At 34.9% G+C, this 19,197-nt stretch overlaps 1 protein-coding gene across 4 annotated transcripts in view; it reads left to right on the top strand.

Annotated features, from left to right (window-relative positions):
- Window positions 1–19,197, top strand: part of tmem131l (transmembrane 131 like) — a 49,367-nt gene that overhangs the window by 9,488 nt on the left and 20,682 nt on the right. For all 4 annotated transcript variants that reach the window (XM_058771800.1, XM_058771793.1, XM_058771784.1 and 1 more), the window contains 6 exons: window positions 7,047–7,118; window positions 12,676–12,799; window positions 12,947–13,063; window positions 14,049–14,153; window positions 16,357–16,434; window positions 18,756–18,906. In XM_058771800.1, coding sequence (XP_058627783.1) covers window positions 7,047–7,118; window positions 12,676–12,799; window positions 12,947–13,063; window positions 14,049–14,153; window positions 16,357–16,434; window positions 18,756–18,906 — 647 coding nt within the window. The remainder of the gene's footprint in view (window positions 1–7,046; window positions 7,119–12,675; window positions 12,800–12,946; window positions 13,064–14,048; window positions 14,154–16,356; window positions 16,435–18,755; window positions 18,907–19,197) is intronic.

Genomic DNA, 19,197 nt, shown 5'->3' with positions numbered 1-19,197 from the left:
AGACGTTAGGTGTTTTGTTGTTTTCGTTTTAGTTTAATATAACTGAAAGATATAATCTTGCCTAATTGTAGATCTTTCTCGATTGCGTTTACACTGTCTGTCCAGTATTTCAAATCTTAGAACATTTTAGCACTTCTTGCAGTGCTTTCAGGATGTTTCACCATGTTTATCACACAAGTAAAGGCCAGCTAGTGTGAGAACATTTGTTCTTTATTGCATAAAACTTTCATGGTTGGGGGAAGTGATTGTGGCTGTGACTGCACTTCATGGACTGTATTGTTAGTTTTTAAATGTAGTGAAAGGGTTTTATGAGAACTCTCAGCCAATTAATCTAAAGAAAGAAAAAATTCATAAAATGAGTGATATGCATAAAAAAAAAAAATAAACAAAAAGATAATCATAAGATTGCCGTATTTGTGCCCAACCTCAGTCGTTTACTCATGCACATCCTAAGTTGTAGGAGCCTGATGGGGAACTTAGAAGAACTTGATTTGAAATAGGTCCAGGAATATTTTTATACTAGTGTTGTTGTGTCATGCCTACCTACAGTAGCTCCTCCCTAATCCCTTGGAATCACAATATCTGACTTTGATCATGGCTGCAACAGCAAACACCTATGAGAACAGTTGTTGAGCTCAAATAATATGCAACAGAAGAACTAATGTTAGTAAAAATTTCCAAGCTTACATTTCTGCATTTAAAGTTGGCATGAAATAAAAAGTCTTATTGTGATTTATTGTTGACCTAACATTTAATCTGTGCATACATTTTCTTTTTCTTGACTTTGTGGTGGTTAATCAAAATGTCATAAAATGACAGATTGTGGGCTCCATTTTTGGCTCCATATCACAAAATCCAACAAACAACTGCCGTGTGAAACCAAGTCCCTGTACTATGTTTTTTCCCAAACATCTTCTATACTTGGATGTACGTCACAATATGGAGGAAAACTTGAAACGCTCCAAAATCTAGCCCCGTTTGCATTGTAAGTTCCTTAATGTGCTGGGGACCGAGTACAGTTCGTCAGTTCAGTCTTTTTTCTTCAAAATTGTATGCTTAGTTCAGTGTTACTTGCCATCTTTTGAATTTATTAGTGAAATTTAATAGCAGTCTGAGTGAAAATGTTTTCCAAGAATATCCTATACCAATTTTAATTAATGAATTATTTTTTGCAACATCTTGCAACAAAGGCTGTCAATTGTCTGTCTCACTGACACCGAGTGGACTCTCATCTGTGAATGTGGCATAATAGCTTCCTGAAGTGGCAATTTAAAGATAGCCATACTGTATAGTATGTTCTGCAGTTCTCTCGCTCTCTCTCTCTGGTCACTAGTGCTAATTTTCACACCTCCTGCTGTGCTACGCCCTCTCATCTCTTCCCCTGCCCTCTGCCAACACCACAAATAGCTTCAGCTCTGGCATAAACTACATTCCATTAAGCCCAAAACATTCCACAATGTTTCTTCTATAGATCTCGCACACTAATATTTAGGGCAGTGCACTCACTGGAAAAAAAACAACTAAAAATGTCAAAAATTTGCCATTCTTCACCATGGGCTTATTGTGCTTTTCTTTTTTTCTTGGTTGATTTGTAGAAGGATGATTGTGTTTCTGTGTTTGTTTGGGCAACCACGATGTGTCACGTTGAAGCCAATTAATGGCAACACATTTATTACTTGTGTGTTTATTGCTTCTGTCATGTGACGTACTGTTGTGTAGTAACCGGTAACCGTGGTCACCTGTCACAAAGCCATGCTAAATCTAAATTATATCTATTGAAAACAGAGCTGATCATTTTCATTTTGTTCATATAATCGTCATTGGATTTTGCCATCTGTTATTTGATTGGTGGAATGCTGTCTTATATTTGCTGAATTTTGGTTCAAATGTATTGCTTCCCTTGAAATGGTTGACTCTGACAAACCACCAAGGTCAGAGTACATCAAAAATTGTGACAAATGTCAATACATGTATTGATGGATATAGTATAAATTTAATGATGAATGCTTTTGCTTACATATTACAAGATATTTTTATGGCGAGATGGGACAAAGATTAACCTCTATACAAATATAATGTAAACAAATATAGGTAACAACACTTATTTAATTATTGTTGTATAAAATAATTACAAATAGTTTAATGTGTATATAATGCATAGGAATCTAAACTAAACAATATATAAAGAAATATAGATCGTTTAACATATATTTCTACATTGGATCTGAAACGGGACATAACTTTTGGATGTGTTTTTAATTTACAATAACAGTATTATATTATAAGTCTGTAATGCATAGTAATATTTTTCTTTCTATATTGTGTAATGCAGGATGGGAAGTGTTAACTTCTCAAGTTGTAACAAGATTTTATTCTTAATAACTCAGTACTTGACACAAAGGTGAGGTATTGTTTTCACAAACGGCTGAAATAGTTTTCTGGAGTAATCACATGCTATCAGTAAAGCTTAAGGTGCTTCTTCCCCAGAATATTCCTTGAAGACATTCACAGTTGCACCTTGAGCAACAGTGTATATAAAAATACCAGCAGGCACTCATGTCTGCTCTTCACGGGGCAATGAATAACCAAAAATACACTGCTGAAGCATCAAGAGAAAAGTCAAGAACCCATTTGAACAGACATTTTACTTGCAAAGCATCCAAAACAAGAAGGATGTTCAGAATACAGTGTTAATTGAACAGTGTTTTTCTTTCTGCTTAAAGGGATAGTTCAACCAAAAATGAAAATTGTTACCATTTAGTCACTCTCAAGTTGTTCCAAACCTGTATACATTATTTTTTTTCTCTGCTGAACACAGAACAAGATATTTTAAAATAATTTGGGAACCATCAACTGTATGATTACCCATGTTCTTCAAAATATCCTCTTTTGTGTTTCGCAAATGAAAGAAATTCATACAGGTTTGGGTGAATAATGAATTGGGTAACATTGACAGTGATTTCTGAGTATTTGAATATCCTACTTCTTGTTTTGTGTACTTTTTTCTTTTTTTGCATACTCTTTGAATGTGGTGAGGCAGTTGGCTCCTCCCTCTGCTCATCATCAGACTCCACAAGCAGACCATAATATGCACACTGGTGTACAGTACAAATGGCTGAAACATGAAGCTGAACTCAGATCAGCTTCTAAGTGTCATTTCTACACTTCTAACCCCTGCATTATTCAAATTACCTACAACTTCCTGTTTCAGTACACACAGGAAATGAACACTACATTTCCTGAATATTTCAAACAGCAGTATTTTTTTCCTTTGTGATGAGAAGTGATGCTACTGCCAGCAAAGTGATGCGTAGTGTGAGAAATGTCAGTGGTTAGCTTTAAAGAAAGGTCGTAAACCTTATTTTATTTTATTTTATTTATTTTTTACTGTAAATTAATAAGTACTAAAGTGTGGTAACATTTCATATATTTATTGTAATTTCATGACATTCACTACAGTTAAAAAGTACAGTTTACATAAAACTATTACACGGCACAACTATTTCCAAAATTGATAATAATAAATGTTTCTTGCTCACCGCCCAAAAAAATGGAATGATTTCTATAGGATTAAGTGACACCGAAGAATGGAGTAATGGCTAGCTTTGACTAAATTACATTTCTAATTAATTAGAAAACAGGTTTTTTAAATTGTAATGTTTTACTGTATTTTTGACTAAATAAATGCAGCCTTGATAAGCAAAAGAGACTTTTTAAAACATCTTACACAAACTTTTGAATGATAGTGTTTTTGTATCTTAACTACATGTTGTCATATAAACAACCAGTCAGTAACCACACCAAGTGAAGTCTTGAAAGCTTAAATGCAACAACGTTGTAAATTGTATGTGTTTGATTCACTAAAAGAGTAAGTTCATACTTAATTGGTTGCACTCAGTGTCTCATTCATATTTTGCGAGAACAGTTAATGCCTTATTTGTAACTATTATAATAACCAGTTCTCAGTTTCCACCCATAACAGAGTGGCGTGACCAATAACGAAGTGCATTTAATTTACACAGAACTAAAAAAATAAGCTCGCCTGAAACTCTTACTCTGTAGTTCCTGTTTCACCATAGACAGGATTCACCACACACAGGTGCCTTGATTTTTAACTTGATAGTTGATAATCTGAAGTTCATGCAGTTCAGTGATTCAGCGTTCTCCAGACATTGCGCCCACTCGCACCAATACAGGTGAAAGATAGCCGCCATGCTATTCCCTGATTCTTTACTAACTCTTGGAGCCAGTACACAGGTTTTGTTTTACCTCTAGGCATACTATACGTAAAGGGTATAATTGAGCTGCTGTTATCATTTTTTGACAGAATCATTGGATGTTCTGGAACTTCTATAGCTGTGCTCATCACCCACCGGCAGCCATTTGATAACATAGCCGGCTGTTGAACTTTTGGACCCAGTATCAAATCTACCCCATGTCTTTTTATAAACTCGCTCAGTGATAGCTGACCGAGGGACTTGAATTCTGTGTAGTCCAGAATGTAGATTGGGGTGACTGCCATGAAGTTATGTGAATAAATTGAATAAACAACATGAATAAATTTGTTTTACTAGTGTGATAATGGCCAGACAGAAACCTGTAACCATTATTTCTTATGATTTTTTTTCTTTCTTTTTTGAAAGTCAGTCCATATTTGATGCTCTTCCAGCTTCTCTGTTCAATCTACTTTGTTCATTTCCCTTTTATGGAGAACTTTGAAAGCTGTTCAAAGCTATAAACATGTTCTCTGAGGCCTTAAAAGTATTCATAGAAGTATTGTTGGTTTGTTTCATATGTTCTTTCCTGGAACTGTTACAGAAGTGATTTATACCTCGAGCTCTCCTCTTTCTGTTGGTGATCAGTTACGAAGGCCACTGATATGTGTCTTCATGTCAGAGGTCCTAGCCGTTGAAAGCCTGGACAAGCCACTGACAGTGTTTAGAGAGGAAGGATTCCCCCACGAATCAACTGATGGTCTCTTTTACTCGCTGGAACCCCCTAGAGCTTTGGTTTTTACCATTAAAGGCATATTCAGTAAAAAATAACATTAATTTGCATTTAGTCCAATATTTGTACATGTTTTTATTTCTTCTGTGGAACAAAAAAAATAGATTTTTTTTTTTTTTTTTGTGAGTATGTATAAGGCAAGTGGTTGGAACCCTCAAAGTTGACCCTAATCCATACAACCCTGGTTGATGAATGTTGTCTGAAGTGAAATGATAGGTGTGTGAGAGAGAAATACTAATTGTTTAAACTTTTTAAGCATGTGACATAGGGGTGTGCGATATATATCGTCTGCGATTAATATCGTAATTGTTGTTTAAACGATGTGCAATTTAACATTATCGAGTATTTTGCAAAAACCAAATCTCATTTCATATCATATAGTTACAATCATACAAAGAGTGCCGTTTTTTTGTTCAAAAATAAGCATGATACTTTTAGAAAAAAATGGCTTTATTTATTTAAAATCAATTTAAACTCATATGAAAATATTAATTTCTATAACTGATGTGAACTGACCACACAGAATATGAATAATATCAAAAACTGCAGCTGTCCACGGTAGTCAGATATCAGCACAATAACACACTCGGCAAAATATCGTCTAATTATCGTTATCGAAAAAATCCCAAGAAATATCGAGACATCATTTTTTTTCAATATCGCACACCCCTAGTATGACCAACTGTCATATGTAGGTTCATGTTGTGAAGCTCACGTGAGAAGTGATGCACTTTTCTTACAGCTTTCACAATGCGCTTACATCACGCTTCACAACCTGCTGATTTACATCAAGTGTTGAAGTCATTAATGTGCGTATTACTTTTGGAAGCGGAAGAGATGATGTGTAGTTTTGGATGGAATATTCCCCTAATAAATAATTAAGCGATAATTGGGGGGGTTGGCATTTTATTAATAAAAAAAGTGAATTGTCACATACATTTCAGCTGGTTACAATGTAACGAACTGACATTGTGTCTACACAAGATGCGACAGATGTCGCATCGCACCATCTTGGTGTGTGCACACCAAAAGTGAATATTTGCATCGTGTTATCACTCTATATACATTGCGTAATACTCTCCTTCATTTTTTGATACAATCGGGTGCGATTTGATAAATCGATTTTTGAAGGATTCATTAAAAGAACCAACTCAGAAGTCATTCATTTCAGGAATTGGACTACACTGCTTGCGTGTGTGTTTTTGTATCTCAAAATTCAACAAGAAAACTTCTTAGAACAAGTTAATAGCCCCTTTTTTGCACAGTTTCCCTTCTTCAGTTAGTGTTTTCAGAGAAGCAAGCAGTTTCTTAAGCATTAGGAGAGTATAAAACGAGGTGTTTATGATTTGGTCTGCTTTGCCCTTCTGCCCACTTTAACTTCCTGATTTAGTTTCTTGTTACCATTTTGCACACTTATGTTTGGTTGTGTTTGTTACATGGTTTCGGTGTCTGAATTTTGCAGCCTTACTTATAGCTTAGTCTGGTGTTTTTGTTGAGTTCACTTCATTTAGCTTTTCTCAGTCTGTTTCTAATGTTCATATAAAATCACATGATATTCTCATGTATCTTAAGTGTATTATGCAGAAGTGTGTCTCTCAAGAACAATGAAGTCTTTCCCTAAAGACTGCCAACAAACTTGCTTTGTTTGTGGTTTATTAACATTCATGCATGTGAAAAGATGACATTGTGTGATAAGGTCCGTTCCCTTTTGCCTTTTCAAACCAGTGGAATGTCATCTCAGGGCAAAGTCCAGGCACAGAACAACAAAATTAGTTTTTAATGCAGATTTAAATCAGGATTTTACATCCTGAGATCTTCAGTTAACTCAAATGGAGTTTAGAGTGCGTCATTGCATAATACTACACAGTAGCCATATGTTTTGATTTGTTCATGGGTATACACTATCCAGCACATCATACAAAGTTTCCCTTCTTCCCCAGAGAGGAGCAAAACCTTGCTCAGTATTTTTAAAGCACTTTTTCTTGTAAAAAGCGTCAATCTGCCTGACGTTCACATGTATTTCTCTCTTTTCTCCTCAGCTCCTCGTTTTATGTGCAGGAGAGTGGGAGACAGCTCCTGTTTCAGCCACCCACACTGGATTTCGGACCACAGTAAGTGTTTTATATTTTATACATTACACCCTCAATATCTGCAAATATATATGTGTATATATGATCTCCATAATAGGCTTATAAAACTGTCATTTCTTTTCAAACCATACTAATATATTTAAAAGAAGTCACATGATATAAACAATGACATGTAAGTGTTCATGTTCATGGATTTTTTTTTTTGTGTGTATTGTTTTTTATTTATTAGTACTTACACACCAAATTTTCATTTTGACCAAAAGGTGCATTTGTAAGTGCATTTTTTTGTTTTTTTTTGTGTACGTGTGCAGGAGCGTTGCTGTAAACTGCTTTTTTTAGAGCATGTGATGAATGTAGCAATAAACGGCATATAATCTTTATATGAGATTTACTCTGTGAATGGAGTAACAGACATGAAAGGGTGGCAAGGGGTGTTCAAACCATGTTGTGTTACTTTGTTACAGAAAAATATTGCGTTTTGCACATGTGAATATTCATTTATATTCATCCAGACCTGACTTTTAGTTAAAGGCATCTTTTGAGTTTCAACAGATTTATATAATACAAAGAATTTTAAGCTGTATGTTTATTATGATGTTTAGAAATATTGGCTATAACTGAAAATAATTTTAGACAAGTTAATACTTTCAAAACTAAACATCGTTTGACGGTTATGTAGTTTATAGCACTTGGCTAGGCTTCCATTGTAAGAGCATTGCTATAAACATGTATTTTTTTTATATTTATAAATTGAAGGTTAGTCAGTTGTTGCCAAAGATGTTGTTCATGAAACCTAAATGGTATTTTAAGGTCTGTTCAGTTTTAAAAGTGTAGTTGGCTTCCTTTGCAAGACAGGATGACCAAATATGGCTGAGTTTCTTTTCTTCTGATGGAAGAAAGAACAGTGGCAGAGTTTGGAGTGGACTGCACTGCTTCCAGTCTGACCTTAAGAAATAACGAGTTGGAAAGTTGTGATGTCTGTTCCAATGCTGATAGTCCCAGCTGGAGGGAGCATTACTGGTGGTTGTGACCTTTTATTTGGACACTGAGCCAGATGGTTTTCTTGGTGTGATTTTTAGAGCTGCAACAACTAATATATAAAATTGATGGTAATTATTAATGAAAATAGTGATTTGATTTAAAAACTAAAACTGCGTTTTTAGGTTTTGCCTTCGTTAGTGAATGAAAATGTTATTTCTATGTTAAAAACAAAGTTTCTAAAGCTTCAAAGAAGGTCATGGGCATGTCATTGCTGATTCAAGTGCTTTAGCAGAGTGCTGGTGCTGTTCAATGCTTTTGAAAGGTATTTCATCAGGGCATAGATGTAGTAAAAGTAAACGCACACCTTAAATAAGAAAGTGCAGGTCACGGTAAAAAAGAAGCACTTGCATTTTCAAAAGCAAAGAGTTTAAATTGACAGCAATTGACCTTTGTCAAGCTATCGCTTTTCGCCAGGACATAATTTACATTTTACTGTTATTTTTATTATCTGAACATTTCAGTTTTGCTGAAGGCTCGTCCTAACATGAGGTGTGTATTTAAGTGTTCGTGTTGTTGTTAAACTTGAAATACTTCGAGCGTGTGCATACATGTCAATCATAAGTAGCGAGAAGGTGTGTGCAGTCATTCTAATATGAGATGTCAAATTTAGGGTTTAAATAAGCTATAATTATTTGAAATCCTATGTGAAGCCCAAGTAATTATTTATTAGGGTAAACGTACCTATTAAGCTCACGTACCCATTAAGCACACTTCCATTTTTGAGATCAGATTATAAAAAGAAAAAAATATTTATTATCCCACTTGATGTCTTAACCAATTGATGTGTTTGTTACTATATAGCTCCTATAATTTCAAGTCAATCAGATCATTGCACACTGAGATATGGGTCTCCATGTGTTCACACTGTCTGGCGGCAATTTTGAAAGCTGTCTAAAAACTTTCACCAAAAGAGGAGCCCCTTAAATGTGCATTTTTTTTTCGATGTTTAAGCCTTTATTTTGGGTAAGTTTCACTACTTATTGTAAAATTAAGAGATTAATGTTCAGACTTTTGCATATTATAACCTGGAACTTGGATGTGGGAAATAATTACATTAGATCCAAAAGATAGTTTTAGCAACATAGCACAGATGCTACAGAACAGTTAGCTGACTAGCTGTATAAGATTGTGTGCTACGCTAACATATTACTTCACAGACATTACTGGCTTGTACTTTTACATCCATAATATTATAAATTAACAGTTTATTGCTGGTCTGTCGTTTTACAATGCTGTAATTTTTAAAGATTTCATATTATTGTAAGGTGAGCTTAAAGGGTGCACGACTATGAAAATCACACAGCTTCAGTGTGACATCAATAAGAAAAAGTATAATTTCATAGATATTGTTAATAATAGTTGTTCATATTAAAATATGTATGAACTTAATACATGACCTAGACTATTTATTTAGCAAAAATCCTGTCATTTTAATAAATATTACATGAAATTTATTAAAAATTGTTGCTGCTCCAATTAAGCTCAGTGTGCTCTCTTTAAGCTCTTCCACATTGAACGTCTATATACAGTGGGTACGGAAAGTATTCAGACCCCCTTAAATTTTTCACTCTTTGTTATATTGCAGCCATTTGCTAAAATCATTTAAGTTCATTTTTTTCCTCATTAATGTACACACAGCACCCCATATTGACAGAAAAACACAGAATTGTTGACATTTTTGCAGATTTATTAAAAAAGAAAAACTTTGTTTATGGAATTTTCTATTTAATTTTTTATGGTACACATTTTAGGTGGGCTACAAGTGCTCACTGCACATCATTTCAGAAGTTCTCACAGCTCGATTTGACAAACTCTTCGAGGTTTGTGAAATGGAAAGTTCATTAGATATTCAAAGCTTTGTTTAAATTATATAATTCATGTTTGCTGAATATTGGTAGTATATAAGCTACAATACTTTTTGTATACATTTATTATTTGAGCTGTTAAACAGAGACAGTAATCTAATGAAGACCGAGAATGGGAGCTGTCAAGATAAAAGTCCCACTTCTAACAGAAAAACTTATCGTCTGATGATGATTAAAAAAAATCCCAAATATCTGATATATATTGAGTATTTATGAAAAGGCTTTGAAAACATGACAGCTTTATATGTTTAATAGGGCTGTAAATCTTTGCTGACAGAGGATCCATTTGATTCATGATTCTTTGGTTTTCAAGTACAATAAAAACATTGTAAAAGTGAGTGACTAGAGATGGAAGCTCTATCTTTAAAAAAAAGTGTACTTCAATATTTAATCAGTAACACAATCCAGACATTACAGCATGAAAGTAGTTACCTCAGGAATACCTCAAGGCTACATACGCAAATAAAGAAAAAAGCAATATTGGCTAAATGGCTTTAATGTGTTCTGAAAGCCATAATAGTTTTAGAAATGTTGCTGTTTTATCTTTTAAACATTATAATATAATATGCATACATATTATATTTTTATAATTTCTTATTCCCCCATATAAATATTGAATATGATATTATAAAACATTTCCACAGAATTAAAGCCTAAAGATCAGCCATTGTTGCTAAACCAAATAATTGCTATATATATATATTTTTTTTTTTTCTTTTTTTTTTTCTTTTTAATAGTTTCTTATTAATATTTTTTTAAACACATATTTTGAAAAATGTGTAAACACTAAATGCACCGAGTGTATTGCATAATGTTTCTCTGCACATGTATGCACAGGTAGGTAATAGTCTACACCTTGTTTTTCCTGGTACATGTTCCTGCAGTGATGCAACACACACTAGTGCTTAACCTTTCTGCAGGAGAGAGAAAGAAACGGGCGTCTGGCAGCTAATTTCATCAGCGCTTCTGCACCACCATCCACATGTTATTATCTGTCTTAAACCCTCACACACACCCCTCATTCTCCCATCACTGCTTCCACTGGGACACACATAGAGAGACAACAGCTTAGACCTGGAATGGCATTGCTTGGGCAGTGTTGCGTAATTTTATTTGACTTCTGCTTTCAGATTTGGGATCCTTTTGCAAACAAGATTGCCCAGTTCTGCCTTTTTATGACTAATAACCGATACATACATTTATTTAAAAAAAAATAAAAAAATTAAGAGTTTCAGTTCTTCTTTTTGAGTCAATAAACTAAATGATCATATAACAAAAAATAATAATTTTCATCATTTTTATTTATTTGTATTTGTTGCAGTATGTTTATTTTCATTAATATTATTAATAATGATGCAATTGCTATTAATATTTTTAATGTTATTATTATTTATGCCATAATATTTCTAAGTAGTGCCATTGTTAAATTTTAAACTGAACTGAAATTATTTTTTACGTGATGCACCAAAATGAATTTTTTACAGAAATGCCAAAAACAAAATTCTACTTTTCTTTTAGCCAAAAATCTAAAATAATGTAGCATGCTTTTTGCTTAATGTGTATCGTTGTATGCATAAAATAGACTCTGTTTTGGTTGCCAAAAGTTCAGTGCATCAATATTTTAAGTTAATTTGTCTTTTTTCTTTTTTTTTTTAATGATTTTTTTTTAATGTAATTGTTACATGTTTTTTACCATAATTCCAAGATGACAACACGTGACTTTCTAGTCAGAATGACTCAGAGTTATGCATTTCTATGGCAACACTATCAACGTATTCACATGCTCTCAGAACATAATTACTTGTAAGCTGGGAATGTTCTGAGTGCTACAACTTGGACAGTGTGACTGCTGCCAGATTCATTTAGGCGCTGCTTAGGTGCTTAGAACGTCACGTGTTGTCATCTCAGAATTACGGTAATTACGACATGGCGTGAATTCAGCTAGTATTTTAAAAGTCGAGTAATTGTCCATACAGCTGTTGGAGTGCTATTCTCAAATTCAAGTGCAGTTTATCAAGAGACCAGATAATAAAGAACTGATGACTGAAGTTGACAAGTTAATAAACGTAGTCTGTCCATTAGCAGTGTTAAGTTTTAGTAACTGAAGATGTAGTGTGCCTAGTCTGTCACATATGAACACTTGAGATTCAGTATTTATTTACATAGTGCAAAGGATCTGCAGTCGTTTTTATTGGCTGCCATGTTTTACATGCTGATATTCATGCACCTCTTTCAAAGCTGACTTTTGACCACAGGAACATCATAACATAAAGATCTGAGCTGCTAAGCTTTCTGTGGTTAGAATCCGCTTTGAAAGGTCAACTCAAGTCTTTTAATAGACGTACGTGGCTTTGAGTGACATTTACTTTCATCTTTGCTCAAGTGTTGTAACACTCTGATCCATTCTCACTGTGATGCTTTGGGGAAGTGTGCACTCTGAAAGTCTGCATTTTTAGTCGGGAGACTGAAATAAATGATCTCCATTTGAGTATGGTTATGTTTCAAGGCAACGAATGTTCATAAAACCATAACATTCCCTGACATGTCAGTCATTTAGATCAGTTTTTCCGTTTCACAGTGGTTGCATTCACAGTGACATGTTTTAACAAAAACATTCTGATGAAAATTATTTTGGAGTCTGCAATGCTGTGTTTCTCTCTGTCATTCTGTAGGCCGGTGGGGCTGCCAAGAGCTGAAACCGTATATATCCACAACCCCAGCCCAGAGCTCCCAGTCTCTCTGCTCTCTGCGTTTACATCCAGCAGACATTTTCACATGCCTTCCTTCCACAGAAGGGTAAGTATGCACCTCGTTTCCCATTTGGGCTGCTTTCTCTGTTCCTCTACATCAGTTTATTCACTCTCATTGTCCCATATTAATGTAATCCAGCGTTCCGTGTCGTTCAGTTTCTTGCATAGTGTTTTTTTTTTTTTTGCTTTACAGGTGATTCCACCCAGAGGGAGGACATCTTTTAAAATCATTTTCCTCCCCACAGTGGAGGGCAATGAAGAAATCTCTTTATTTATTAACACATCAACCCATGGGGTGATATCATACCAGGCAAGTTTTATAGAATCATACCATTACACAGTCATTCTTTCACTTAAGAGGTTTCACAGAGACATATTTTTACTCAGGGGCATACTAAGGGGACATGTGGGAGAGATTCATATTTAAAAGTGGTTTATTTAGCTTGGCAGCAGTACCAAAGCAATTGTAGCCGGTTGCATAAAATGACAGTGGTAAATGGTATTCCCACGGTTAGCAATCATTTAAGAATTTTTTTTTCCTCAACCATAGTACATATTACAAGGCAAATGTAATATTCATGACCAGTGCTCGGCCTGGCAAAATTTGTGTATTTTTTGTTTGCCTTGTTCATAACAACGCTCTTTCAGTTGTTTGTTAACTGAATCAAGGTCACACTGTGTCTTTCTGGAAATGTAGGGCAGTTATGTATATTACAGTACATACTGATGAGTAACAAGCTTAAATAGTACAGAATCTTTTGCAATAGTCAGAATAGTGTGATACTGCATGACTGTCATCAAACAAATTCACTTTAATCATCAAAGCAATTTACGTTGGCATATATATTAGTATTCAGGTCATGTAAAGTATGTTATCTTCTGTTGGCATTGTGAGTAAGTTTCTGGTGACCTGATAAAAGCTGTAACACCACTGTATGAGGAAACAAAGTCTTTAAGTCTACACTACCAGTCCAAAGTTTAGAAACACCTACTAATTTTTTGTTGTTGTTGTTGCATTACCTTTCAAAAGTTGTTTTAGTTTGATATGAAAGCTGCATTCACTTAATCACAAATACAGTAAAAACAATAATAATGTACAATTTTAAATAAATGTTTTCTTTTTTTCTATATATTTACTATATATTTTAAAATGTCATTTATTTCTGTGATGGCAAAGCTGAATTAGCAGCAGTGTCACATGATCCTTCAGAAATCATTCTAATATTCAGATTTTATTATTATCAATGTTGAAAACAGTCTTTGAAATGTGTTTTGTCTCTCTCTCTCTCTGCCAGGTTTTTGGGGTTGGTATCCAGGGGGGATCAGTCAAGGACGTCCATAGAAAAGATAGCGTTCTGATATTTCCCCACATTCAAAGCATTAATCTAACACAAACTCAGGTATGTGTATTGCATGTGGATATGTTCTTTGCTTGGTTGTGTGCTTAAACATGCAGATGTTCTTTTTTGTTTACTATTCTTTGTGCTGGATGACACATGAGGTCCAGCAACAGCTGAGTGCTTCTGTCTCCTATTACTGTCATAGCCATTGGCACACACACACACACACAGGACATCATACATTAGAGTCTGTGTGAAGCAATATTAAATCTATGTTCTGAGTTTGTAACGCCACAGAAAAATGTGTTATTAACCAAAAATGTGACAACACATTTTTGTGTCCACTGCGCTGCTTTTCGATTGTTTATCTCTATAAACATTCACTAGACAGCATCTTACACCTTAGAACTTTTTAAAAAGTATCTCTAAACCTCTGTTTGAATGACTACTGGGATCCAATGCAGTCAACTGGGGTACTTGTACTCAACGGGATAGTTGGAGCCATTTTGGTTTTGCTATGTTAACCTATTAAACAAACAAACAGAAATATAAAAACTTCATTAACATCAGAGCTGTTAATTCCAAGGCAATATTGGCAGTTATTTCATATACATATTACTATAAGCATTGCTGTTTACCCGTCTTATAATCTTCACAATAGAAATCTGCATCACAAGACCACTGTATATTTCTTCTCCGTGTTGATGGTTTGACAGAGGTAAATGATGGTCTGTTTTTTTCTTAGGAGTTCTGCAGGGTCTCGGCTCTCATAAACAAGTTTAAATATAGATGCGCTTCTGTTGTAGCGGCCACATTCAAAGTAAGCTCTGTGTTTGGATGAAGCCACTGCAGTTTCACTGGCTCTTGTGCTGAATGATAACTGAATATAAATGCCTATTCCTCCTGAGATCCAACAGACTGGTCTGCTGGCACAAGATGACCCCCGTCCTTATTTTGATAATCTGACGACAGAGGAACATGTGTGAATGTATATTCAAACTTGTACCTTCACACTGACTAATTTGAGATAGATTTAAGGTGATTATACGTGGCGTGACACTGTGTTGGTTCTACCTTATTAGCTAAAAGTGAGCATGACCAGATAATTACCAGATAATAAGTGCTGTACAGCTGACGTAAAGATACTGTATTGTTGAAGTTACAGACTTGATAACAGTAAGGGATGTTTCACCTATCGACAGCTGGTGAAATCTTGCTGCTCTTGGAAGAAGGGTGCTCAATTAAACGAGTTCTTCTGACATTTCACACTGATTCGCTGTCATATTGCAGTGCCTCATTTTTCGCCATGAACAATCAGTGTCTTACTGTTGTGTTTGCAAAATATGCATGAACTTTTCAACAGGATTAGCCCCCTCAGGCTATTAAGTGTTAGAATTTAGTTTGTTCTGACTGTCATCCTTTATTTACTCTCATGTCTTTCCAAACCTGTATGAATTTCTCTCTTCTGTAGAACACACACAAAAAAAAGAACTTCAGGTGCATCTACAGTAAACTACTTTTATGTTTTATTAGAGATTTAGAGATGTGTTGTCTTATTTTGAGCTTGACAGCCCCTAGCCAACATGTACTTTTGATTATGTGGAGAGAAGAAAAAAAAAACTGAACATGTTGCACCTCATTTTGTGAAAGTCATATAGGTTTGGAATGGCATGAATGTGAGTAAATGATGATATTATTTTAATTTTTAAGTACCTTGCCCCAGGTGATGGGTTTGTTATTGTTCACATACAGTCACATACACATCCCACATTTAGATCCCTTCATTTAAGATCATTTATCGAAATAATCTGTGCAAAAATCACTTGGTAAGCAAGTGTAAATTCAGAAGTTCAGTTCTGTAGATGGAGATGACTACCTGCCTTTTAAAGGGGCCCATCTTAGTGACTGATGGTTTTGAATGTTTTGAATTATTCATGTTGCCTGAAGAAGTAGAGGAAATAAGTTTACATCTTTAATGGAGAACACACAAAGGATGAACAAAAAAGCTGCACTGGGCCTCAGAAGATGCATTTGCTGCCTTAGAATCATTAAACCACTTTCTTTGTTCACTATTGAAACTGCCTCACAAAAAATTTGCCTTTTTTGTGTTGTGTTATATATTGTTATAATAATATTAAGTTGCTGCAGATGAAAGTGTCTGCTTAATAATGTAAATGAGATGTATTGTTGTGATCATTTCATTTGTCTGAAAAGAGCTTCTGAGCTAATGAATTTGAATGGTCTTTCTCTTTTACTCCTGCAGGAAGATGCTTGTAATATAACAATTTTAGGTTTGCTGCTTGACTGCAGTTTACCAAAAATGTTCTACGATCAGCCCCAGGTAAGATGTAATCCCGGTTTCAGGAACTGTTTTAAGGCCTGTTCACACAAAGACTAATATTCGGGATGAAAACTGGGTGCGATGAACATTTTAAGCTGAACGAATGGCTGTTAATTTGAATGCATTTGTTCAGATTGAAACAAACATTTGCATGTCGTAAATGCAGCAGTTTTTTACGGAGATATGTTCTCATTTCTATGAAGAAAACTAGCCAAGCTATATGATTTACGCTTGCGGTCACATTCCCAGACCTGCTGCTGTTACATAAAACTACATTTTGCTAAGAGTCGGTGAATAGCAGAGAAAGATTTCGGAGCCGACTCTTTTAAATCTGTACTCTTGTAGTTGGTGTTTTATAAACACCGCAGCATATACAACAAATGTACAGTATGAAAACATGTAAATTTGGTTTCACTTAATTTCTTCTCCAGGACAAGCAGGTGTCAGAAACTGAAGGTTGTGCAGCGCTTTGTGTCCCAGAAAACTGTTATATTTCTGCTTTTTTATAAGCGCCACCTCAGAGAGTGAATTTACATTTTCCTGCAGCCTGTTTTTTATGAATTGGTTTGAACAGACAAAGAGCATAATAAAATAATAAAATACCAAACATTCATGTTTGTGTGAACAGGTCTTGAGAAATTACTATTTTACCACTACTTCTACTTCTGCATACAAGGAACTGTAGGTACTTCCTAATGGCAGTTAGAGATCCTGTAGCCAGTGATTATTCACATGCACACAAACAGCTTTTTTTATTTGCGTCTTTTACTGTTTTTTTACTTTTTCTCCTTTTTAAACTAATTGTCTCAGATTTGTCTCTTACCTTACCAGATCCATTGTTAATGGCATAAAACCGACAAAAAATCCAGAGAGTAATGAAAGCTCAGGTCCAAACCTGTCATCCTCCATCATTATTGTTGCATGAGGGGGAAAAAAACAACAACTTTTCTTCCATTTAATGTTTAGCATAACCAATCTAGATTGAGTCTCCGTCAGTTTACAGTATCATTGTAGGTGTGAATGCAAGAAGGAAAAGCCTCCTTAAGCGTATAGCTCCTTGTAGAGGTCTCCTTCCAGTTAGTCCTTGTTGGAAAGTCCTGGAACTTCATGTTGGAACACAGCAAATAGCTCAGTAGGGAGTCGATGGTGCTGTTAACACCTATCCACTCAGAGACCATGCACACCAACATCTAATTGTTTTAAAATTAAGCTTGCACATTTTATCATCTAGCGAGGAGACTGCTTTAGTTGCATCGATTCACAAGTTATTTGGTGATTGAATGTTGGGACAAGGCATGTCTTGTTTATAGGGTACCGAACTCGGTACTTTTAAGGGTACCGACCGAATTGCATCGGTACTACCGAGTACCGATTCACATTAAATCATTCAGTACCAAATTTCGGTACCTGAGAATGCTTTTGGGCGCATACGAGAGCGAGAGAGAGAGAGAGAGAGAGAGACACACACAATAGACACAATATGAACTAGTGTATGTGAATATTAAAACGCAAAAAGACGATATGTATGAATGTCGGAGACGTGGTTTTGTTTACTACACAAATACTGAAGCACACGTGAACTCGCGGTGATTTTCGGCCTCTGCATCTCACTACATGACGACATGAACACATGAACTTACAGGCTGTGAGATTTTACCGTTTCATTTGAGAAAACTAGCATCATATCATACTGTATACACAGAAACTTCACGGCAACCTGTCAAAAATAAAAGTGCGGTTTAACATCTAACATAAATATATTACCCTTGTATTACTTTTGTACAGTATAATGTACGTCTTTTATATATTCCATTTACTGTCAAATTTAAATAAAAAAAATTAAATAATTATTACAACCACTTAATTGTAGAAAAAATACAATTATTATTAAAACTTTTCTACCATGTATTAATTTTAACAGTAAACCTCCTGTTTTTTTGCCAAAAAATAAAAGGGTTTCATTTTCATTTGATTAAAAATAATTAAATGTTTAATTCCTTCATTTGATTATCAGAAAAAATAAAACGCACAAGAATTTCTGGAAGAAAAAAAAGAAAAAAGATTGTAGGGCCGTATTGTTCAAAATGTTGAAATTGAGAGTTTTGGACTTATTTTATCACTGAAATAAATATTTTTGTCATTACACAGAGAGTAAGGTACCGAAAAAAGGTACCGTTGGGTACCGGTACCGAATTTCAGGTACCGGTTAAAATGTGAACGGTACCCAACCCTACTTGTTTAGTTGGAACGCTTTGCATTCCTGTGATTTGTGTTGACGGGTGTCTAGCGTGTCGATGAAATATGTGTCTCTTTCCTCACAGGGTTGGTGTTTAGTATCCGAGGAAGGCAGAATTGCACTTCAGATCAGTCTTTCTGAAAGAGGGGAAAGGCTGGCCCACTTGGACAAACTCAAGCCATACGTGCTTGAGAATATTGTGGTGCTGCTGGTCCTCCCACCACCGGATGCTGTCTGTATGTCCATTTGTACATTTATCCATATTTTTAAGTGACACTTTTTTTTTTTTTTTACACATCTAGCTCTTCATACTTTTAGATTATAAACTCATTTGTTTTCTGCTGCAGATACAAGAAATGCATGACTTGATTTTTGATTCATATCCTCCTAGCAATATTTGTGAATTTTTGTAAGCAATTTGCTGGTTTTATTTATTGGCTTTTATTTATTTTTACCGGTGATCTTTCACTTTATTTTGACCTTATCAGCATTTGTTTATGTTTTGCTAAGATTCTCATACAACACAC

Source organism: Onychostoma macrolepis, chromosome 01 (genome assembly GCF_012432095.1).
Source record: "Onychostoma macrolepis isolate SWU-2019 chromosome 01, ASM1243209v1, whole genome shotgun sequence".
Taxonomy (NCBI): domain Eukaryota; kingdom Metazoa; phylum Chordata; class Actinopteri; order Cypriniformes; family Cyprinidae; genus Onychostoma; species Onychostoma macrolepis.
The sequence above is the reverse complement of the archived record's forward strand: the minus strand, read 5'-3'. Positions and strand labels throughout refer to the sequence as shown.